This window comes from Solanum lycopersicum, chromosome 8 (genome assembly GCF_036512215.1).
Source record: "Solanum lycopersicum chromosome 8, SLM_r2.1".
Taxonomy (NCBI): Eukaryota; Viridiplantae; Streptophyta; class Magnoliopsida; order Solanales; family Solanaceae; genus Solanum; species Solanum lycopersicum.
Genome location: NC_090807.1, coordinates 67,544,893 through 67,569,923, shown reverse-complemented (window position 1 = coordinate 67,569,923; position 25,031 = coordinate 67,544,893). Strand labels below are relative to the sequence as shown.

At 28.2% G+C, this 25,031-nt stretch overlaps 2 protein-coding genes across 2 annotated transcripts; one reads left to right on the top strand and one right to left on the bottom strand.

The window, feature by feature from the left end:
* Positions 1-6,778: 6,778 nt before the first annotated feature.
* Positions 6,779-10,824, bottom strand: LOC101251311 (3-oxoacyl-[acyl-carrier-protein] synthase I, chloroplastic). Its single transcript, XM_004245451.5, has 8 exons — positions 10,274-10,824; positions 8,843-9,201; positions 8,327-8,758; positions 8,044-8,217; positions 7,841-7,954; positions 7,541-7,642; positions 7,370-7,436; positions 6,779-6,997 (listed from the first exon to the last, which is right to left on the bottom strand). The coding sequence occupies exons 1-8, from the start codon at positions 10,413-10,415 to the stop codon at positions 6,930-6,932; spliced, it is 1,458 nt and encodes a 485-aa protein (XP_004245499.1). The 5' UTR covers positions 10,416-10,824; the 3' UTR covers positions 6,779-6,929.
* A 5,719-nt stretch (positions 10,825-16,543) lies between these two features.
* On the top strand, positions 16,544-20,034 carry LOC101251606 (B2 protein). Its single transcript, XM_004245453.5, has 5 exons — positions 16,544-17,610; positions 18,749-18,849; positions 18,977-19,060; positions 19,497-19,607; positions 19,695-20,034. The coding sequence occupies exons 1-5, from the start codon at positions 16,962-16,964 to the stop codon at positions 19,734-19,736; spliced, it is 987 nt and encodes a 328-aa protein (XP_004245501.1). The 5' UTR covers positions 16,544-16,961; the 3' UTR covers positions 19,737-20,034.
* Positions 20,035-25,031: the final 4,997 nt, after the last annotated feature.

The window sequence follows — 25,031 nt, the reverse complement described above, 5'->3', positions numbered from 1 at the left end:
TACCATATATTATTATTGTACTTGAAGAAGACAAAATATGTACTATATATAACCTGGGATATATTATGTCATTGTCCCAACGCGTGTCTTAAAATATGGAGACGGATATAAAATTTAAACTCTTATAAAAATGATTTTAATTTATTTTTTTTAGTATTGCATTTATCGTATTTTTAAAATTATGAGTTCGAACATACTATTTGTTAGGTCTGCCTCTGCCAAAACATGTGAGGGAAAAAAAAAGTGACCAAAACAGGAATGGGTTGGTGGGTACTATGGCATAATATTCATGGCTAATTTGCACAAACATCCCTTTTTTCTTTGTCATCATTTTTATTCCATTTTTAATAATTATATATAATATTTATTATTTCTAATAATAATACACCATGATTTAATATTTGTAATAATTTTAATGTGTTGCAAAGAGATAACGTAACCTTTCACTGGCTAAGCGCATTTTTATTTACTATAACATTTTTGAAAGCTTTTATTTTGTTAGATATATATCGATATGAATTTGTCTAAGTATATTCATCGGTCATTATATTAAAGATAATACTTTTAAAATAAATATAAGTAATGATAAAATTATTCTCTATCCAAAATGTTAATTTCATTCGAATATTTTCATAATTAAATTTTTAAATTTATTAGTTTCAAATTACGCTATTCGCGATAGAAGTCAAAGCTATTTGATTGTTATCAATGTATTATCAAATGTGGATTATGCAAGTTAATTACAAAAATTAAGACTCTGTTAATTACTTTTTTTAGTAATGTAGAGATGCTTAAAGAGCACCGATCTGTCAGCAAAATTATTTTAGGCTCTAATTAGTGATGAGGAACATTAACATAATTAATTAAATAGTAATCTTAGATTAGTATCTTAATAATATAAAAATAAATTAAAAACTTTGCTTCAACTTTTTTTTTTCTTTTTCTTTTTAACATTAAATAGGACAATGAATATGGAGACAAACCAATAGTATTCTATTTATGTGCATTCGTGTGTCTGCTAATTCATAATTAATCAATTAAAATTTAATTAATTATGCCTAGCTTTAACGAATGACACCTGTGTTTTTTGACTTACTAATTTTTTTAAATTAGAGTGACCATTCTTTTTCTGAAGAGGTAATATTCCCATCTTTATTTTAATTTTATCTTATTATTTTTTTCCTTCCAATTTAGATGGGGTGCGGATGATTATATAATTTAATTATGAATGTTTTACAATTTTAAATGCCCATTTGAGTTTTATAAAAAAGTTAGATTAACCACATTTAAGTCACCATTAGAAAAGATAAAAAATCGTTTCTCTTACTAGCAATAAAAAATGATAGAAAAGAATGGCATATGTCAAAATAGGAGCTTGTATCAAAATCAAACATAGTTAGTTTAAATATTTTTAATATCTATATTAAAAAGATAATATATAATATAACATTATTTGTTATAGACTTATAATTAAGTATTGTTATAAAAAAATATAACTATATACATTCTAATTTTACCATCGATATTATTTACATATTTATAAATTACACGTACAATCAATATATGTTCATACTTATTTTGAAAAACATGGTCTATAGTAAAAAAAGAAAATCTTCTTTTTTTAAAAAAAAATAGAAGGTATATATAAATAGTCAATGATGATTTCACTTTGAAGTACAAAAATATAGGAGAAAAGGGTACTTGTCAAATATATCCTAAAAAATATTTTTATACCTAATTTAGATTTATATTTATACTTTTGGGTCTTTGTCAATATATGTGCCTATCAAAAACTTTATTTTATCAAGAAATATGTTGGGCCAATTTCAAGAAAGAAGTGTATTTTAAATTGGAATAAAAGTTTTGTTTGATCTTTCTAACTAGAGAATTCTTGTCTTCTTTAATAAAATATATAGTGCAATTTTTTCCATTTTTGAAAGTGATTTATAGATCATTTTTCTAAAGAAGGAAGATGTTTTTATATAACTTCGAAAAAAAAGATGCAAGAAGGTTTTGATTGTTTAATCACCATAACAAGGGGCCAAGGTTGGGTAAAAATTTATAGTATCGAATTAAAATAATATAATTAAGACACATATTTATATATTCAAATTTCATACTTAACTATAGCTAAGTGATATGTATTTTCACTGTAGTGTTTAAATGTAAAGGTTATATTATTATTGTTATTATTATTATTATTTTGCATAAACACCTAGTACAAATATTAACTTTGAATAAGTAGGGTTGCATCGGATTTGGTATAATAAAATCCTTATTCATTTTGGAACTTTAATAAATATAGAAAAACTTGACATATAGTAGCATTTGTAATCATTCTATTATGTGTAAATTCTATTTTAATTCAGTAAATTTAAATCTGGAATTTTGATCTTTTTATGCTTGTAGTATGTGTGTGATTTTTTTCTACGCAGAATTTATAGTGTTCGTATTTTAAATTTATGATCATCATCAACAAAAAAATTTATAATTCTTACTGATAAAACTTCAGAATATTATCAAAAAAATCACATGTTGAATTTGTAATAGTATAATTATGTCTCTTAAACATCTTTTCAAGCCCAGAAAACCTTGCTGTATAATTAAGAAAACTGTTGAGAATTAGTTAATGGGACTAATGATGTGATTAGAAATGATTAATAATTGCTTTAATTTACTGTTTATTAGGTTAGGGACAGGATAAAAAATGTCTGCTTCATTCAAAGTTAACTAGGATTAGCTGTTGAAAAGTAAATATTAATCGTTCATTTAACTAAAAAAACATTTTTTAATATAGACCCCCCATGTGGAGACCAATTTGTTTGGTGTTTCAAAGCTACCTTAGTCTAAAATAAAATTTATTTATTTATAAAAAATATGTCCCCACATACTTGAATTGAAAGTTAGGCCATTCTCCTCCTTTTTTTTTTCAACATTCAAACAACAAATAATAATATAAAATTTTGATTTCTAGCACTGATTGTGTAAAAGGAATTTTCAAATATAATGAGATTTTTTATTTAAGTAATTGCATGTAACTCTCTTGAGAATCTAGAAAAAAAAAAGTTATACTTTTATTACAGGTTAAAATATATTAATGGTAAAAAAAGTTATAATATCTTTATTTGATAACGTGTATAAATATATAATTTATTCAAAAACATCTAAATGATAATCATAAAAAAAAAAAATTGAAAAGGAACTATCATTTCATCGGTAAAAAAAAACTTATCTAGATCGATTATTTATACTAAATGAACTTGATTTGTCATAAATAGGTAATTTAATGAGATGATAACATAAAGTGTTAATTAAATAATAAAAGCTTATTTATTTTTTATATAAAAAGATAGCTTATACTATAATAAATTGTCGGTAACAAGGAAGGCATACAAGCTATAGCCTTTGATAAAAGAAAAAAGAGAGAAATTTAGGGTGGTTTGATAGATATTAAAATTATATATATATATAATGGTAGCGTAATTAGGGATATGGTGAAATAGATGAGATTTTTCGATAATTAACTAAATTTTTTCTATTTAAGTCATAGAAAGAAAAGTTCTTGCTAAGTACGTGTGTCTTTTTAGTGTATCTTACGTAATATAAACAGGAATCTAACTAATAAAATATGAATATCAAAATATTATAATGAATAAACAAAAACTATTAGAAGCATTATCAAAAGAGTGTAGATAATTAATGCAATTCTATATATTACCTTCAATCATAAATTTTAAATTCAATACAAATGTTAATTACTCCGAGAATTGTTATAATAAAAGAAGTTTAGAAGCATGATTGAAGTTGGAATCCACGTGAAAACAATCATGGTGCAAATAATGAAAATTTAAATCCAAGTAGATAATTTAACCCTCTTATAAAGGTTGCTTTCACATAAGCAAAAATGATGATTAGACAAGAATTTATGAAGCAAATAAGGAAAATATATATTTAGTGGGATGTTGGTCTCTAGGGTCCAAAAAACATTGACCTTTATTTTGACCATAAAATAAAATTTCCTAAGATTCCTCTTAAGTATCAAAATCTTCTATTTTGGTTATGGATTTGGACTTTTGGCCCATCAAAATCATAGATCCAATGGACCCCAAAAAAATTAATGTTTTTTTTTCTTTTCTTTTCAAATATTTACATTTGTTTTACAATCTTTATATATATGGAAGATTGAAAGGGACTTATTCCTATAATCTGACCAAGAGTTTGATTTGTGACATGTTCCTTAAGGTTCCTCCAAATATGTTACTTTATTTATTACAATACACAACATATGTTGAATTGATTTTTGTAGTATATCATATGATAGTGAATTTTCTTAGCCACCAATATTTTGTTATTACTTATTAAAGATTGAATTCGATTACTAAAATTATTTTCGAGATTTTAGTTGTTTTCTTTAAAGAAATTTGATTAATGTTCTAATCTTGTAAACTAGAGCGAAAAATAATGTATAAAGATGGTATACAAGATAGAAGAAACAAAGGATCATAGTCAAAAAAATCATGTTAAGAGTCCTATGATTAGTGGACCTAAACACCCCATGTAGAATCAAGATTAGTGCTCAAATTAGGTCAATGGGGCAACAATTACAGCATTCCACAATATCATTTGGGAGTTGGTTCTTGTACTTTTCTTTCTTGTGATCTTCAATGAAGCTTCCTTAAAAGGAGATTAATAAATAAAATACTAAAAAATTAATTTCAAATACATTTTAAACCTATTTATCATTTTGACCTATACTTGTCCTTGATGAGATCACTCCAATTGATATTAATGATGTGGTAGGTATAGATGAAACTATTTTCTAACTTTTCCTTGTTTGAATTGTCAAAACGTAGTGGAAAAAATATTTTCTCAATGACGATATATTTTTAAAAAAATTAACTTTCCAATAAACATTTGGAAAAATAATTGATATTCAATGTCTACTATCCATCCCACCATTTCACTCGATCATGACCTCTACCTTATTCCCATCCTACGCCAACACCCCATCTCACAAGTGATTGCCTATATATATTACCAAACATCTGAAAATAAGTTAGAACGTTAATATTCTTCCAACAAAACATACCAAAGGTTAAAATTAAATATTAGCTTAGATGACTAACAACATATACTAACTCATGGAGCACAAGGAATTAAGATGCAATAATTAACTTTAACTATATTGGGAAAACTTCCCCGGACATTTGGAAGTGGCAAAAATAGTGACAATTAGAATTTTATATTTGCAAGAATTCGAAGTAAATATTTTTCCTATTTTTAATCAACATTAAATACTAAAAAATGATTAGGATTAAGAATAATCTCAAGGTATATTCCAACATTAAACCAAAGTTTTGATCTCTTGTTCAAGAAAAGTTTGTGGTAAATGAGCTTGAAAGGACCTTATATATTTGGATTTTTCTATAAAAGTATAATTGATATGTCATTTGCCTAATCATAACAAATATATTTTATGTTTGATAAATCGATTGATAATTTCTCTTTTTGGCTAATACATTGATAAGTGGATAAATATTTTACTACTATATAAATATAATTTTTTTCATATAAATTAAAAAGGTGAGACATGATTAATTGAATCCTTCCGCTGTTAATTAGAGATATAAAGTTTGTTTCTTGAAGAATTTTTTTATAGTGAGTGCCTTCTTTATATATAATACGAGCCTAGATTAGTTGGGACACAATATAAATACTGAATATTAAATGAGAAACAACCGAATATAATTATATAACTATGTCTTATGTCTGAATTTTTTTATTTTTATAGTATGTGAAAAGGCATGATAATTGAAGCTTTGGCTTAAATAAATTGCTAGCTTAGCTAGATACTAGCAACTTGTGCAAATTATAATTGGGATGATGACGTATAAACCATGTAATGTTTAATTTACTGGCCAAAAAAATAAAAATAAAAACATGCTGGTTCTTTTTTGCTAATTTAAGTTTGAGTCTACACATTGATTAAGTTAGGTCGTATTTAGGCGAATTAAAATATACTGAATAAATAAATGAACAGATTATTGATTCATTTAAAAATTATTTAAAATTGAAATAGATGAGCTAAAATTTTATTTTATTTTTTAAAATAATTTTTTAATACCTAATAGAACTATTGTTTTCCTATATTGTGGCTAAATATAGTCACAAATAAAAAATATTTATTTGGAAATATTTTGAGTTAAAGAACATAAATATGAGTGAAACCACAAAAGCCCAAGCCCACGATTCGTTTGTGGTTAGTCCGGTAAAAATAGGATATAAGCCCACAGACCATAGTATAACACCATATAGTGTCTAGGTTATATATACATAGATATGTATAATATATGTATATTTTGTATAAAACAAACATAATCTATATATTTCGTAAATGGTCTGATGGTTTAAGCGCGCTAATATAAATATTTTTATAATAATTTTATTAGTATAACGTATACATGCCACATAGACATATAAAAATATCCAAAGATTTTAAGTTGAATGCTCATATTAACTTACTACCTCAGTGTTGAAAGTGGAAAATGTTTACCATCCAAATAACCTTCTCTTGTCAACCGATTATTATTATAATACTTTTATTAATATTAACGTACACATGCCACATAGACATATAAAAATATCCGAACATCTTAAGTTGAATGCTCATATTAACTCACTACCTCACTGTTGAAAGTGGAGAGTGTCTACCATCCGAGTAACCTTCTCTTGTGTCGACCGATTATTATGATCGAGAAGTTTATTGATAAAGACATAATTTTTAACGAGATGAAATAATTTCTTATTCATCCATCTGACATTTGCTGTGGGTAAAAAAGACAAACCAATCTATCTAAAATTTTAATTTCATAGCTTACATTTTAAATAAAATTATGAACTTCTCCGAACAGTTTGTCTTAAACTTTTGTTCAAGGCCTGTAAGGTGCAAAAACAACCACTGAATTATGTCCTCCGAATCCGAACGAGTTGGAGATACCTGCATAAAAAGATGAAACGAGGGTCCTGTGAATATCTATGTTGCTCGGACTCTCCAAAAATGTTGTTGCACCCTGATTTGGATCCTCCAACAATGCATTTTTGAAAAGTTCAAAGCAACATTCTATCTGTCTACAAGTGTTTTGCTTTTCAATTCTTCTCATTCTTTCACTGTTGTATGAGTACTTTATTACTACTCCCCCTGCTTTAATTTCTTTGCCTGATTTTGACTTGATACGGAGTTCAAGAAATCAAATAAGACTTTTGAATTTTGTGGTCATAAACTAAAGATACGTAGAGTGTACAAAAATACTATTAGCTAACTTTGTCGAAGTGAGAACTGTGCACTAAGATTCAGGATAAACAGACGTACCAACGTTCACTTCATGTTGTTTCTTCACATTTGGAACGGTGTCAATCGTGACCTGGGGTTCTAATTCCTACACACGAAAAATAGTGAAATAAGTCTCGGAATGGTTAAAGAACAGTTGACATATATCGGAGAATCAGAACGTGTTGAAACAGAGAAGTTAGTGAGTAGTACATGTTGATTGATGGTTGGATGAAGCCATCCTGTTGTGATTGCTTTGATGGTTACAATGGCTTCAATTCCACCAGCAGCCCCAAGTCCATGACCGATCATCGACTGATAAGTAACAACAACAAACATAACTTGATTCAGTACTTAAGTACTCGTTGTCATTCAAATATACGAATCAGATGAGCTTCAGATAACAGCAGAATAAGGATAGTATATAGGTCTTGTAAGAAGAACAGATTGTTTCTTTTCGTTCTAGTTTGAAATGAATTTCGAGTCTATTGATAGAATGAAAGTAATTTTCACCTTTGTCCCGTTCATTTTGATTTCCGAGGTATCTTTGAAGACCTTCTTGATGGCATTGACCTCAGCCAAATCTCCAGCAAGAGTTGATGTTGCATGAGCATTTATATAGTTCACCTACTCAGAATTAATGTAGAAATATGTATTGTAACAGTATATACATAGTTTATAACATTTTCGATCAGAAAATGAACGAAGAGTGTTACCTCTTCTGGAGAAATTCTGGCATCTAACAAACCCTTAGTAATGCAAGACCAAACTCCAAGTCCATCAGGCCGAGGATCGGTCATGTGATGAGCATCACAAGTAGCTGCTCCTCCCAAGTACTCTGCGATGATACTAGCACCTCTTTTCAACGCGTGCTCCAAACTTTCCATGACCTGTTTATGTGGAAATAACTCAATCAAGTCACTAACCGATGATTATGAACAAACGTGACAAGATATAAGAGTAAAAGCAAAGAAAAAGTAGTCGAATTGATCTGTATACCAGGATACCAGAGCCTTCACCAACGACAAATCCATCACGATTCGTGTCCCATGGCCTTGAAGCCTTTTCATAATCATCATTTCTTTGAGACAAGGCCCGACAAGCTATGAAGCCACCAACACCAGTAGCTGTAACACCAGCTTCCGTTCCACCTGTTACCATAATATCTGCATCACCCCTTCTTATATGATTCGCAGCTGCGCAAAAGCTGTGATTGGCAGATGCACAAGCCGTTGAAATAGAGTAATTCGGTCCCATTAGTCCGGTTTCTATAGCCAACAATGCTGATCCCATGTTGGTGATAGAGTAAGGAATGAAAAATGGACTAACTTTCTTGTATCCTCTTTGCAACAACGCTTCCACCCCGTCACTGAAAACATTTAAACCTCCCATCCCCGACCCAACCAAGACACCGATCCTCGTTTTGTCCATCTGCAACATACAAATTCAAGTTACATTTTATGCTTTTGATCATTTACATCTCAAATTTTTCTTACTACCAATAAAGAAACTCACAGTTTCAAGAACTTGTTGGCCAAGGTTAGCATCGTCAAGGGCTCTCTTTCCAGCAACGAGACAGTATCTCCAGCAGTTATCTAAACGACGATCATTCTTTCCGTCTATGTAACCTTCGGAAGAGAAATCACGAATCTGTCCCGCGAACCTAACTGGGTAACTTGAGGCATCAAAAGAGTCTATTAAACTGATTCCACTCTGCCCTTCAAGAAGTTTGTTGTAAAAATTGTCGATATCACTTCCAAAGACTGAAACAAGTCCCATTCCGGTTATGACAACCCTTTTCTTCGGGTCTGTCTCTCTCTTGGGAGCTGAAACAGCTGGAGAGGCCATGGCTCTGATTCTTCCACATTTTACAGCTATGATAAAACATCTCAGTAGATTAGAATCATTCACGATGAATTCACAGAACATTAGAACAAACCAAACTATGCCACAATGTTTATTCTCATGATATAACGGAAAACTGAGAAGTTAGAAGCAATGATAATAAGAAAAATCCAACATCAACACAAAGGGTGTGTTCGACAAGTAGAAGTAGAGGAAACAAGTTTCACAATTGACGTTCTAAACTTTTGTGTCCTCCCCACCCTCCAACGCGCCTCATCTTCACCCGTAGCCCCATCCCCACCACCTCACACCGCTACTCCACTCCCACCTCCCATATAGTATCTGTCCAGAATATATACACATACTTTTAGGATAACATTTTTCTTGGTATCAAACACACCTAAAACAAACATCCAGCTGAGCAATGAAGTTACATTATTCATGAACGGAAGTTAATAGACTGGAAGAAAGATATCATCAGTAAAACCAAAGGGGTGAAGGATCCCACGTTCACGCAGGGCTCGGTGAAGAGCCTCACTCCGAGGGGTGCAATGTAGGCAGCCTACCACGTCTCGAACATGTGACAACTTCCTCACAGAGTATTCAGAAACAATAAATCACTCTAAGATCAGCAGTTTATTCAAACAAACATCATTAACAACAACAACAACAACATAGTCGGATTTGTCGAAGATGGAGTGTACGCAGATCTTACCCCATGTGCAAGACAGAGACATTGTTTCCATAGACAAAAATCAAATTCCCACTTTTTCTCCACAGTGTGAGGCAATATCGTACTCAATTTTTATAAGGTGAAGAATCAAACTTTCACTACCAAGGTGGGATTCAGTAACTAAACGAACAAACTGAGCTACTAAGATTCCTCCATATATCTAGTCCTACAAACAAAGATCCGATTTTATGTGCTCAACTGAATCTATTGCTTTTTCAGTTCGAACTATACATACATCTAAAAAAAAATGTACATTTAACATAGTAACTCATTTCCAAACTCGTAACTTCAAATCTTAAATCCGTCTCTTCTGTCTACTAATATATCATCAAAAAAAAAGAAAAATAATCAAGAAGATCATATAATACCTTTTGGCTTACAAGAAGCAGAGTTTGCTGTCAATTTCACAGTTTCAATAGCTCTAAGTCCATTATATTGTAAATGAGATCCACCATTGATTCTTGATTCTCTCCTCTTCAATATCAAATTAGAATAAGTAATACTACTCATTTTCTCAAACACACACACACAAAAATAAAAAAAAAACTAAATCTTCTTGTTTTTTTTCTTCTTTTAATTCAACATAACATGTTGGTAAATATATAGAAAATTAGAAAAAGACAAGTCATAGAGAGATCCAAGAAAATGGAGTAAATAACAAAGTTTGTAATTTTAATTGCACATGGGATTTGGAGAATCCGCCCAAGTATAGTAATATTTGCTAAGCAAGAAAACAGTATTAAAAAAATGGCGATAAATGCAACACATTAATATAGTAGTATGATTTTTGTGACAGTTGCAGACTTAAATTCACAAGACCAAACAAGAAATGTGACATTAAAGGGTTGTTTGGTGTACTTGTTTACAGTCATATAACCAAACAATGAGTACTTCCTTTTATCTCCGTATCAAAATAAATGTTATTTTAGCTCATTTCGCGTTTATTTAAAGAAAAATGATATATGTGATACAATAGGAGTATATATATGACTTATGAGTCACTATCTCAATAATTATTTTTTTTAATAGATGTATCAATCCAAAAATAAATAAATAATTAGAAATAAAAAAAATATCTTCTAACCTATAAATATATTTAAATATAATTTTTATGTAACATTTGATTTGGAAACAAGTAGAAGTCATAGTGGAGATCACAGATTTTGAGTTTGATCATCTTTAAAAAGGTTTTACAAAATGGCCAGATTATTTCGTTAGGCATTTAAGAAGTTTATAATATTATTTTTATTTTAAAATAAAATATGTTTTTCTCCTTTTTAATTTAAAAAAGTTAAAGAGATAAAAGTATTTAAAAAGATAAAATAACAGAGTGTGAAAATATGTTATTTTATTATTTTAATCAAATATTCTAGCCCGAAAAAATTTTACCTTTAAAAATAGTTTTTAGAGTAATTATTAATGTTTGTATTAGAATCTATATTGCTTTTAATAAAGAAATATAAAACTTGTCGTTTACCTAGTTTTTTAATAAAGAAAAATTAACTACTATGAACTATTTGTAGACTAGGAGCAGTCAATGGTATAAGATAACTTACCTTTATAATATCTTCTTAGGAGGCATTCTAAACTCTCAACTACTTTTATTAAAATCAATTAATGATTTTAATATTCATTTTTAAGGTGTAATTTTGAATATCGAATAATATATATATATATATATATGAACAAGCTGATAAAATTATAAATATGTAAAGTATTTATATCAAACTGTTTATGAATGATATAACATTTTGAATCTCATATTCACAAAAATTGAATACCTTATTATATTTAATTAAATCATATTTGAATCGATCAATATTAAATAATTGCCTTCATTATGTTATTGATAGAGTTCTTTTGGAAATCATTCCTAAGCACAAAAAGAAATGAAAATATTCATTTAAAACAAATGATGGATTTCTAGAAGCAAACTATAGTTGGATTCTCTTCCTCATTTTTCTTTATTTTTTTTTTTGGAAAAAGAAAAACTATATATATATTTAAAAAAAATTTAAAAAAAACTTGTGAAGCTCTAAGGTACAATCATGTTTGACTAGTGCATTTGCAATTGATCGCGGAATCAGGAATTTAGTGAAAAAATATTTTTTTTAAAAATTATATTAATAGTGTATAAAATTAAATATATACTCATAATACCTAACAAATCTTTATATTTCTCATAATTTTTTAAAAATAAAATTATACATCAAGCCTCTTTTCGCTTAAGATAAATCTATCTATATTCGCAATTTGATTTTTTCTCAAACTCAGTATGCATATGGAATATAATTGGATCATTCAATTAATAGATAGCATAGTGTAAATTTGTTTTTTTTTCAAAAGTGAGTAATACTAACTAGATTGAGTAGATAGTATAGTGTAAATTCGTTTTTTTAAAAAGAGTTATACTAACTAGATATAGTTTTTTTTTTTGGTGGTTTGCCTACTTTTCATTGACCATTTGGGACACAACATATGCCGAATTATGACATAAATATTAATAAGTGATTTTACGAATTGATTTACAAACTCAGTATAGATCACATAAAAATAACATAGTTTTATCATTAATTCAAAGTTGCCTTCCTAATTTTTCATTGCATGACCTAATTATTTTAAAATTTAGATGATAAATATTTTGATTTAATTCGTTGAAGTGAACGACAAGTTAAAATATATTCATGTTGTTACATCTTGATACTAAGTGAAACAATTACAATATATTTATGATCTGATTCAAATATTACGCGATAAAAATTAAATAGAGGTGAGGGGTCACTATTAATAAAATTCAAAGTGTCTATATACTACATCAGATTTTGCAGGAAAATTGAAAATAAAAATATCCCATAATATATTAAATTTCTACTGAAGTTAGATTGAATATTTGATAAAATAGTTTTCCAAGGCATTGATATTTGACTTGGTAATGTAATAAAGACAATAAACTGGCCCCCACCCTACCCACTAATGATCTTGTAAGATATGCCATGTTCTATTTATGACTTATTTAATAAAATTAATTTGAGACTTTTTTTTTTTTTTTTTTAATCTTTCATCTTATGTCATATTAAACTTCAAAAGCATGTATGTATACTATGGGCCCGTTTGGCCATAAATTTTCTAAATAATATTTGGGAAAAATTTGGCAAATAATGTTTGTTCATATAATTTATTATTATTTGGTAAATATCTCAAATTTTCAAATACTAGTTTTTTCTAGTATTTGGGCCAAATATCATTATTTGGGATATTTTAAAAATTAAAACTTTACCCCAATCTTTTATCCTTTACAAAAACACCCTTTCTAGTAGTTCCTTGCGTTGTATTACATCATTTTTTACGTGAACACCAAAATAGTGATGAAATATTTAGTGAATATTAAATAATGATATGATTGTTGATGAAAATTATTAAAAATTGGCTTTAGGTAACAAAGTCATGTACTTTATCTACTTCACGATGTATGGAATAATTCTTGTTGCACTCACTCCAAATTACCACATTGCTTCAGTGTCATGGACATTATTTGTTATTGTTGTAACTAACATTCAATTGACTTGTAATACAAACTTTTAGTTAGTTTTGATAGTTTTTAAAACTTGTGTGTATAAATCATATTTTTCTAAAAAGGTGAAATATATTTCCCAAATTTTATGGCCAAACACATGGTGAAATTTCACCCAAATTTTCACTCAAATAATATTTGGAAATCTATGGCCAAACGCAAGCTATATGAATTTAAATATGCATTATAAGACTATATATCTCTTTTCATTTTGACGTGAATATTATTTAAGATGTCTGTGATAATTACTATATTTTATTTGATTTTTTGGTCAAAAGTGGATTAATATTTAAAAAAAAAAAAGGATAGTAAAAGTAGAACTTCAAAAGAATTATGTAATGATACAAGAAACATTAGCTAAAGATCCTTCAATAACAAAATAATTTAGCAAAACATGACATTTGTTTAGTAAATTTAACTTATGCATAAACCTTTTATTATAAGTTGATTTTGTATGAAAATGAAATAAACAAAGTTATAGCATGAATTCAATATAAAATTAATTATTTCGACTATCGAGAGTTTTATTCCTTATCGCGTAGAGATAGATAACGATAATGAATAAAAGCCGTGTATATAGTTATCGGTATTGAAGAGGCGAACAAGCCCAGAGATCAAACGGGTCTAGGTCCAAACTAATAGGCCCATTAACCATAGCCCACACGACGTCTTCTATTTGCATTTTTTTTTTACAATTTTTGAGAAAAAAAAATTATTGTTCATTTTTAATGATATATCGATTGTCTAGAGTTGTATAACAGATACACAAGGATACAATTAGACATAGATAATGTATATCATGTGGAGATACACAAGAGTACAATTAGATACGTGGATATACTTATTAAGCGGGCAAATACAATTAGCATTGATAATGACATAATTTATATCATTTGCAGATACACTTGTTAAACATATAAATATAATGTATTTTTCTGGATATAATATATAGTGCTACACTTATAGTGTATACGATATACAATGTTATTCACATTTTGTTTTCCACTCCGTCTTGGAGCTAAAATATTTCTATGTTATCATTAAAATGTTACTATTTTTTGCAAATTTAAATGCTAGACGAAATTTCTCCTCTTTTTATCTTTTCAAATTTGGAATTTTTCTCCAAACCTTTTTTATTTTTAGAATTTTTTTGACTTACTAATTTGAAGATGTAACTTTCCATTTCTTTTGCAAAAAAATAAAATAAAAATACTTCATTTTTTAATGACATTTTGTTGAAACAATTTTTCCGAAAAAACTGGGGAAAAAATTAAAAATATTATTATGTCACTTTTTAATTTTTTAAAAAACAACGCCACCTAATTAAAAAGGCCCACACCACATCAACCTTGTTGTTTCATGTGACAACACATAAATAACACATGTTAATTCCACGTCACAAGTGTATATAAAAAGAGTCTTAACTTAGCAACTAAGTACCAAAAAAAATAAATCATAATAAAAATTCCTCATGTGAACACAAATTTTTTTTTCTCATTGAATTGGAAGCTACTAGTAGATTTACAGGATTTGTATGACCTTCTAGAAATCATTCTTATCCATTTAAAAAATAAGATATATTTAAATTATTTACTGTTTTATCTTTTGTCATATACAATATATATTTTCACATAAAATATTCGAATTTTACGTCTTTCACTTTGTTAGTATGAATTTAAAAACTTTACATTGATAGGAATCTATTTATGTTAGTTCTTGAATTAAAATCAGATACGAAAATAAAATATGATATAAAAGTCGTGCTAAAAATAAATTGGACGAGAAAAATAAATTTACAAATTGCGTTAATTTGAAATATGATTTTTAAAAAATGCTTTGGCATGCCATATTTAGTTGTTAAATAGTAAATGAAATGAATATTTCATGCCATAATTGAAATTTAAGTAATGAATTTACCAGTTTTTTCATTTTTTAATCCTGCTTTAAAAATGCAAAAAAGGAAGAAAAAATAAAGATAAAAAAAGCAAAGAGGATAAATATTTTGGTAAAGTATAAAGGAAGGAAATAAAATCATTATTGGAGATGATTGAGAATATCTTTATGAAAAATTTAACAAAATAGGAATAAAATAGAATATAAAACAAAAGTTTAGAGTCCCTATTATCTAATGATTATTTTATCTTTATTTAGGTCTCGTATTAGTTTTTTACCTTTTTATCCAGGGTTAATAAGTGATATTCTTTTTAATTTTTATGATGAATTTTAGGCAGACGATTAAATTTAGCTTAGTAAATTTGACTATTTGAGCATATAATCAGATGATAAAATATTTTTCATAGACATTTTTTATTGAAAAACTTATGAAGTAGACATTTTTTATTGAAAAACTTATGAAGTATATCACATATTAATTCAATATATAATTACTTTTTCCAAAACTAAAATCTAAGATATCTCATACAAATAATTTATTATATATTTAAATATTTAATTCGAATATCTTATAATTTTAATATTTAACTATAATTTATTATAAAATTTAAATGACGAATATCAATTTCTTGTCGTTTTCCGAGCTTTTCTAAAACGCGTGATTTTTTATTTTGTTTGCGGTCGTCGCTTTCTCATTCGCCCACCTAATATAGATCCAAAATCTAATTAATTAATATATCTTTTAAGTACTGATAAAATTTAATGACATTAAATTTTATTTTTTAAATCAATGAAATAAATACAAATTACTTATCCTTTAAATAATTTACTCAAAAAACTTGTAGCAAACAAAAGTTAATTTCTTCAAAAATTAGATTTTTATGTTGGAATTTATTAAAAACAAGCTATTTAAATCTGCTCACACTCTTTCTCTTTTGATTATGTTCTTGTTGTAAGTAGATTTTGAAAATTTGATGAAATAAGTTACAAGTTATATAAAGATAAAAGTAATGTATTTTTATTATAATAACATCATTTCATAAATGAATTTTATGAGATATGAAAAAAATAATAACACTATCATGGATTAAAAATACTTCACTCCTCTTTGGATCCCATTAATTTTTTCTCTTTTTCCTTTTTTTCCCACTATTTCACTTTTCCTTTTTTTTTTGTGTACATGTTTACTTTTCCACTCCCTCCTTTAACAATCTCACACGCCATCCCCCACCCCCAACCACACTCCTTTACCCGCCCACCCCACTCCTCACCCACCCCACCATCCTCTTTTTCTTAGAAATTTCCTCAACCCCATTACACCATAATTCCTTATAAACTCACCCACCTTCTCCATTTTCACAACAAAGTTTCAATCCTTATACAAATTCCTCACTTGGGTATTCAAGAAAAGTGCAAAAAAAGTAGAAAAATCCATTCTTTCACAATAAAGTTTCAATCTTACACAATCTCTCACTTGGGTATTCAAGAAAAGTGCAAAAAAAAAAGCATAAAATCCGTTCTTTTACAGTAAAGCTTGAATCTTTACACAATTTTCTCACTTGGGTACCCGAGAAAACCGCAGAAAAAAGCTCATGGAGATCAACAACAACAACAATCAATCATCTTTCTGGCAGTTCAGTGACCAGCTTCGTCTGCAGAACAACAACTTAGCAAATCTCTCTTTGAATGATTCAATTTGGAGCAGTAACTATGGTTCTAAAAGGCCTGAAGAAAGAAGAAATTTTGATATCAGGGTAGGTGGTGACCTCAACTCTATTGCTAATACTTCTTCAAACAAGTCAAATTACAATCTTTTTAGCAATGATGGCTGGAAAATTGCTGACCCATCTGCTCTCACGGCGGCGAACGGCGGTGCTGCTGCCGGAAATGGGGTACTTGGGGTTGGTTTAAATGGCGGATTCAACAAAGGGGTTTACTCAAATCAAGCTTTGAACTTCAGTTATAATAAGGGTACTAATAATGTTGCAGTAGGTACAAAGGGGATAAACAAGAAATTTGGTAAAGGTTTTTTTGAAGATGAGCAGAAAAGTGTGAAGAAGAACAACAAGAGTGTTAAAGAGAGTAACAAGGATGTTAATAGTGAGAAACAGAATGGTGTTGATAAAAGGTTTAAGACTTTGCCTCCAGCAGAATCTTTGCCAAGAAATGAGACAGTTGGTGGATATATTTTTGTTTGCAACAATGATACCATGGCTGAGAATCTCAAAAGGGAGCTCTTTGGTAAGTTAATCTTTTATTTTTTGTTCTCACTTTTTTTGGCTTGTTTTTTCTTGATTGGTATTTTTGTGATGCTTGTTGTTTGTTGTTAGATTTTTTTGCCTAATAGGTGGAATTCAGTTATGTTGAATGGATCTTGATTGGTTTAATAGGATGCTGAACAGGGAATTGCTATAGGTTTTTGTTTGAAGAATGGAGAAACAAAAAGCAATCTTAATCTAGATTTGTTCTCCTTTATGTTCTAGAAATTGGTTAACTAGTGTCAAAAGATTGAATTTTTGCATCTAGTAATGGTTTTCTAGTATTGATTGTTTGTTGTTTGGTTTGATTGGTATTTTTTTTTTATGTTTGTTGTTGGTAGTTAAATTTTTTGGCTTATAGGTGGAGCTGAGTTATGTTGAATGGATCTTGATTGGTTTGATGGGTTGCTAAATCGGTAATTGCTATAGATTTTATGAAGAATTGAGAGACTAAAAGCAATCTTATTCTAGATTTGTTCTCCTTTATGTTATAGAAATTGGTTGAATAGTGTCAAGTTTGGATCTTTACATCTAGTAATGGTTTTTCTAGTATTGATTACTCTTTTTTTTTGGGCTTGATTGTTCTTGATTGATGCTTTTCTGTGTTTGTTGTTGTTTGTAGTAATTTTTTTTGACCAATAGGCAGGATTGAGTTATGCTGAATGGATCTTTAATTAAACATTGAGTTATGTTGAGTGGATCTTGATTGGTTTAATAGAATGCTAATGGGCAATTTCTAAAGAGTTGTTTGAAGAATTGAGACTTAAAGCAATCCTAATCTAGATTTTATTCTCCTTTATGTTCAAGAAATTGGCTGATTAGTGTTTTAAGTTTTGAATCTTTACATCTAGTAATGGTTTTTCTAGTATTGATTGTTCTCAGACAGAGAACATCACACTTTTAACTTCATTAAGATTTGTGTTTCTGTTTAATAAAAAAGTGGATTCTGTAATTGACTCTTACCTGTTTAGAGTGGGGGATAATCCGTTCATTGATGTGATGAATTACATTGTTACTAGCTCCATTAAGATTTGTGCTCCTTTTTAATAATAAAACATAGTATTCTCTAATCGACTCCATTAAGATTGGTGCTTTCTGATAGTACTACAATTATATTTCAGGCTTGCCACCACGTTACAGGGACTCGGTTAGGCAAATAACACCTGGATTGCCTCTCTTTCTGTACAACTACTCAACCCATCAGCTTCACGGAGTTTTTGAGGTATGTAATTTTGTACATCTCTATACTATATTTGCATTATACATTGTTGATAGGAATGGAGGAATGTAATAGGACTATCCCATTCTTCTTGTTTTGTTTTGTTGAGCTAATGCATAAACCACTGCAGGCTGCAAGCTTTGGTGGGTCAAATATTGATCCATCGGCCTGGGAGGACAAGAAGAACCCTGGTGAATCTCGCTTTCCTGCTCAGGTAAGGAAGTTCCACATATTATTTCTTTTTCATTTGAACACATTATCGTTTAGTTGGGCGTATTTGTTATAATCATTTTGTACGATATTGGTTTTGAGAGTGTGAGCTTAAGTGGAGCAACATGGTCGGCGAGGATTCATATTAGCCTATCCAACTTGCTTAGGATTTAGATACAGTTGTCATGGTAGTATTTGGATTGTCATCGGAAGTTGATTAGTATGACTAGCCTACCAATCTTTGCGTCGTTTTGATACCTGACTAAAGTTATAGTGTGTACTTGGTTCAACTTGTAAATGAATTACAATGAATCTAAATCGGAACCTGTCGCAGACATAATGAACTAATTAAAGCTCTTATACGAGATGGTCACATATTTTGACAAAATGCCTAAAGTTGTTTTCGTTGAATCTCGACTCATCTCTTCTTTGATTTCCAGGTTCGTGTCGTGACAAGGAAAGTCTGTGAACCACTTGAAGAGGATTCATTCAGGCCAGTCCTTCACCATTACGATGGCCCTAAATTCCGCCTTGAGCTAAATGTTCCAGAGGTAATCAATGTCTCCATCGATTGGTTCCATCGTCTAAACAAGAAACAAACGAAATCCTTTGCTTAACATGAGTGTGTCTTCTTGCAGGCTATTTCTCTTCTAGACATTTTTGAAGAGAACAAGAACTAAATGAATGTTCTTGTATTACAAGCAGAGAATGGACAATATACCATTATAAAGGAAGAAAAAAAAAGTTGATTAGAAAAAAAGAGTTTGCTTCTAGTAATACTGAAGAGAGTTTGCAGAGCAGAAAAAAAAAAACTATCTATTGTATATAGATATATACATAAATGCAGAATATAATTATCTGGAAAAACACTTTTTGTGTGGAAACAAAAATATTATTATATTTACTATATTGTGTAATCCAGCAGGAATTTGCTGTATAATAATAAGTGAAATATGAGTAAAAAACAAGTTATATTTATGTTATGGATCATAATGTTTGGTTATTAATAGCTATTGTTTCCTCTTTGCTCTATCTAGAATGCCTTATGTTTTTGATTTTTCACTTATCTTCTGTTTGTATTGGGTGGCGATGGTGCCTTTTATGCAAGATTTTTTCATACTTGTATTGAAAATCGACTGATTTTGGTTTGTATAGGGCCTCATGATTTTTTCATATACAAGCATAGGGTTTATTGTTTTGAGAGATTTAGGGTGTGTTTGGTATGAAGAAAAATCGAAAATCCTGTTTTTTAGAAAGAAAAAAAAAAGAGGTTTCTTTACTTATTTTTTCGTATTTGAATTTAGATTTGTAATATAATTAAAATATTATGAGAAATGGAGATGTATTATTATCCGTGGAAAGTACATAAAGTACGTTTCTAAGATTTCGATCAGGAAGAAAAAAAAATTTTTTTTTTGGGTAGATGATGATTATGTGAAAACAACGATTATTTGAACTCAAACATTAATAGTCACAAGATTGGCTGCAAGAAATTGTCAACACAGTAAAGGATCTATTGTTTCAAAGAAATTACATGAAAAAATTAATGTATTTGGTTGTGGAATAATTGAACAAAAAGTTTGATTATTTCAAATTTAATTATAAACTTGTTGAAATGTCACAACCAAAAGAAAAAAATGGTTCAACTGTTCCTTCACGGCACTTCATTTGCAAAAATTGACCAAGTCTTTGGTGATATAAAATAATATATTTATTTTTATGTGTCAATTCCAAATAAAAGAGACTTTGGTGGTAGTTGACCCTAGCATTTGATTTAAAAGTTTATTCCAAAGAAATTTCTACAATTAGAATTCTTATTAGGTAATTATTACTTTTTTCCTTATGATAATTTAGTAATTTACACATTTTTCTAAGATTAAGTAGATTGGTCGTTTAACAAAACCAATTTAAAGATGAACATGTGAAGTTGATGAGATTTTTCTGTGTACTTTTCTTTTTAATATTATGTATTAATTTTGTGTTTTACTTCGTATATGAATGATTTTTTTTTATTTCTTGTGTTGTAATCTTATTAAAATCTATCAATATGCTCAATATAACTTTTACTAACATTATGTTTGAATCATTGTTATCCATTGTATAGTATTGTATTGTTACTATATCTATAATATTTGTTTCAATTGTTACTTAAAATGTATTGTATTGTTAAATTTCTTGTTACATAACAATGAAAATTCATAATTTATGGAATAACCAATTTGGTGTGTTCCTATTGTTACTTAATTTCTTTTCTCAATTATATATTTACATAATATTTGAAAATACTATTTTACCTTTAATCTCAATTATTTGAATCAAGTCAAACCTCATACCCTAAAATAATTAGGATATTTTAGTAAATTTATAAATTACAATACATTATGCACGATCAAATCAAACAATTAAAATGTTATTATACAACAAAAAATACAGTCTAACTAAATATTGTATCTTCTATACAATACAGTACAATAAAATACAATACAATATGAAATAATGGGTAACAATGATCCCAACAAAATGCAAAAAAAATTACAAATATAACTAGGAAGACATATGGAACCCACAATAAACAATAACAATAATAACACATTTAATGTAATTTATAAATATGAAATAAAGGAAATTTTTAAATAGATTTTTGACTCAAAATAAAGTTTTCGGAGTTTGGATGGAAAGGAATGAATGGATTGAAAGTGCATATTTCAATAAACTAAAAGTTCCTTTTTTTTATATTTAATTATATATCACAATAACCAATTATATAATATATAAATAATCTAAGGAAAAAATTGTATCATCAAACCAAAAAGAAAATGTTAAAAGTATGTAATTGTTTTGTCGGTGATAAAATTCTAAATTTTTAATTTTTTTTTGAATTACCCTTTGTTAATAAATTGGATATATTGTTCATAACGTGACAAACTTTACAAGTGTCTAGAATGGCCTATTAATTAATGCACTTTAATAGTATTCTTTTATTAATGAAAATGGACCAAGTTCATGTATTTGCCAACACTCACATTGTTGGTATATACTCTAATGTAATTCCTAAAAGATACCTTTTTAATAATCTAATATTTTCAAAAATCAATGGTTTGAGATTTAAATTAGTTGATAACAAGCTTGTTTGTTTTTTAAAAAAATTTTCACTTAAATATTAAACTTTTTGTTAATACATTCGTATCGAAAAAAAGTCGCAAAACTACTTAAAGATTCTCTTTTTAACTTGAGTTGTCTCACATATAATATTATTAATGTCCCTAACTTGAGTGTCCCTATATTTCATCATATGAAGTGTATGTCTCAAGTTAAGATAACTTTGTCTAACGTAAATTAAAAGCAAAAACTTTAAAAAATTACTTATTGCGCTTTTATCACTATTTAAAGTCATTAATACGAATTTATGATTTTTTTTTATATATTATTTCATCCGTTCGGTAATGTTTGTCATGATTTCTATTTTTTAGAGTTAAACTATAAAAACTTTGACTAACATTTTAAGATGCATTTTTTTCATCATATTAATATGAAAAAATTGTAATTTATAGTACTTTTCATATAGTTTTAGAATATCTATTTTTTTTTGTTTAAAATATCAAATTAATGTGATCTAATTTACCTTTAAAAATTAGTCAAATTAACTTTTGATAAGCGTAACAAGACAAATATTTCTGGACGGAGGGAGCAATAAAAGAGAAAAAAATTTAGGGAAAATTGTATAAAATAGCAAACTAATAACCTAAATTAAATGGAATAGCTAGAGTTTGATTTAATTGTGCTCCATAGCAAACGTTGGAAAAAATTTGCCAGGCGTCTCTCTCCCAGAAGTCTCGCTCGCCACTCTCCCATTCTCGCCTCTCTCGCTTTATACACAGAAGTATATAATTTCTGTTTCTGTTTTGTATAAAGCGAGAGAAAATTGTATATACACATGCAAAAATGTATATCTTCGTGTTATACACTTAATTATATAATTACAAACATTTTACTTTAAATATTGCAGAGAAAAAGACCAAAGAATTATACAATTGTGAATTATACAATTGCAGTGAAATACAATTTTTTCTAGCTTTATACAACAGAAGTGTATATATTGTGTTTCTGTTTTTGTATAAAGCGAGAAAAACATATATCTTCTTGCTATACACTTATAATTATGCAATATACATACATTTTAATTCGATTCAACTGTATGCAAAGCTAATTATACAATTGCAGCGAAATAGGCCAGCGAATTATACAATTTAGGCCAGCGAATTATACACTTTTATATGTATAGCGAATTATACAGTTTTTATGTTTGCTATAGAGCACAATTATGCAAAGTTTGCTATATTATACAAATATGATTTTTTTGTTTGTTACATGTGAAAGTTGCCCAAAAATTTACAGGAAAAATTACTTAAATACACTACTTTAATTATCTTAATAACCATTTATCCCAACTTATTTTAAAAATTTCAAAAATCCCTTATTCCCCCAATTCAAAAAAATATAAAAGATACATCAAGATTTTCCACCTTTTTTTCACCCAATTGGCAAGTTTTACTTTACCAAAAACTAAATCCTATTTTTAAGCTACCCACTTCCCCATTAACATCCCCAATTAAAATTTACCATATTAATTTTTATTCCTTTTCCTTTTTATTTCCCTACATTGTAGGTGTATAATTGTCTACTTTTAATTCCCCATTCCACACGTTTGCAGGTTAATTTTGAATTCCAATTAAAATTTCATCCATATCTATTTGATATTCTAGGACTCTCTTTCCATCTACCAAATTTTCTCCTTCAGCTTATTCATCGTGTGAGTTTACTAATTTTTATTCCTTTTCTACTTTTAATTCCCCATTCCACTTGCAGGTAAATTTTGAATTCCCTTCAAATTTTCATCCATATCTATTTGTTATTTTGTAGGACTATCTTTCCATCTAACTAGATTTTCTCATTCATTCAATTCATTGTGTGAGTTTACAAATATCATGGAAGAGTGTGGTAATTTCAAATGTGTGTATGATTCTGATGATGAGCTGTGGGCTGAGAATAGATCTAAGCGATTGCATGACCCATTGTTGATGAAGAACAACAATGATGAGCCAAAGAAGAAGACTGAAGAAATCAAGAAAAAAAGGCCAAGAAAAGTTACATCAACTGTGTAACTTATTATACGTAGCTGGGACAGGATGAACAAGTTTATATGTTGTTTTGTGTTGAAGACAATTATCTTTTGTGTTTTTCTAAAAGCTTATTGGTATTACAATATTTTATTAGTTATGAATGTTATATTTTTTCAAGTTATTTTTTTAGAAACAGTTGTTGCTTTACAAATTTTTTAGTGTTTCATTTTAAGTTATTTTGACAGCTAATTTACAAACTGAAGTATATTACACTTAAGTTCTAATGTGTATGATACATTATTAAGTTTTTTTCACTTTATACAAATGATGTATATGATACATAAGTATAATATATACTTGAAAAAATATTGCAGTTATATATTTAGCAACTTGAATTATATGAATGTATATGATACATCATATACATAAACAAACTTAACCCTGATTACTATTACAGTATAACGCACCACTAGAATGTACTATATCAAAATTACAGTTCATAAGGCTGTACACACTAAACATGTCGTACACATTTGAACAAGTCAAGTTTTGGGACACTAGAATAACTCATGATGGAGTATACACGAAAAATATAACATATTTTTCACTAAAATGAATGTATCTGATACATAACTGGTTACAAATAAGCCCAGCTTGAATTACTGTAAAACTGAAACCCAAACACTGTTGAATATAATATATCAAATTTATAACTCATAAGTATGTATACACGAATCATATAGTAAACAATTGAACAAATCAATTTTTTGTACACTTGAATATCTCAAAATACAATATACACGGAACACATAACATCTTTTCAATAATATTCATGTATATGATACATCACATACA

What these genes read in the sequence shown, in the direction of transcription:
- LOC101251606 (XM_004245453.5), top strand. Translation starts at nt 16,962, where the DNA reads ATGGAGATCAACAACAACAACAATCAATCATCTTTCTGGCAGTTCAGT. An exon ending in AGCTTCACGGAGTTTTTGAG is followed by an intron (nt 18,850 to 18,976) that starts GTATGTAATTTT and finishes AAACCACTGCAG; the next exon opens with GCTGCAAGCTTTGGTGGGTC. An exon ending in TTGAGCTAAATGTTCCAGAG is followed by an intron (nt 19,608 to 19,694) that starts GTAATCAATGTC and finishes GTCTTCTTGCAG; the next exon opens with GCTATTTCTCTTCTAGACAT.
- LOC101251311 (XM_004245451.5), bottom strand. Translation starts at nt 10,415, where the DNA reads ATGAGTAGTATTACTTATTCTAATTTGATATTGAAGAGGAGAGAATCA. An exon ending in GCCAACAAGTTCTTGAAACT is followed by an intron (nt 8,759 to 8,842) that starts GTGAGTTTCTTT and finishes TGTATGTTGCAG; the next exon opens with ATGGACAAAACGAGGATCGG. An exon ending in GTGAAGGCTCTGGTATCCTG is followed by an intron (nt 8,218 to 8,326) that starts GTATACAGATCA and finishes CCACATAAACAG; the next exon opens with GTCATGGAAAGTTTGGAGCA.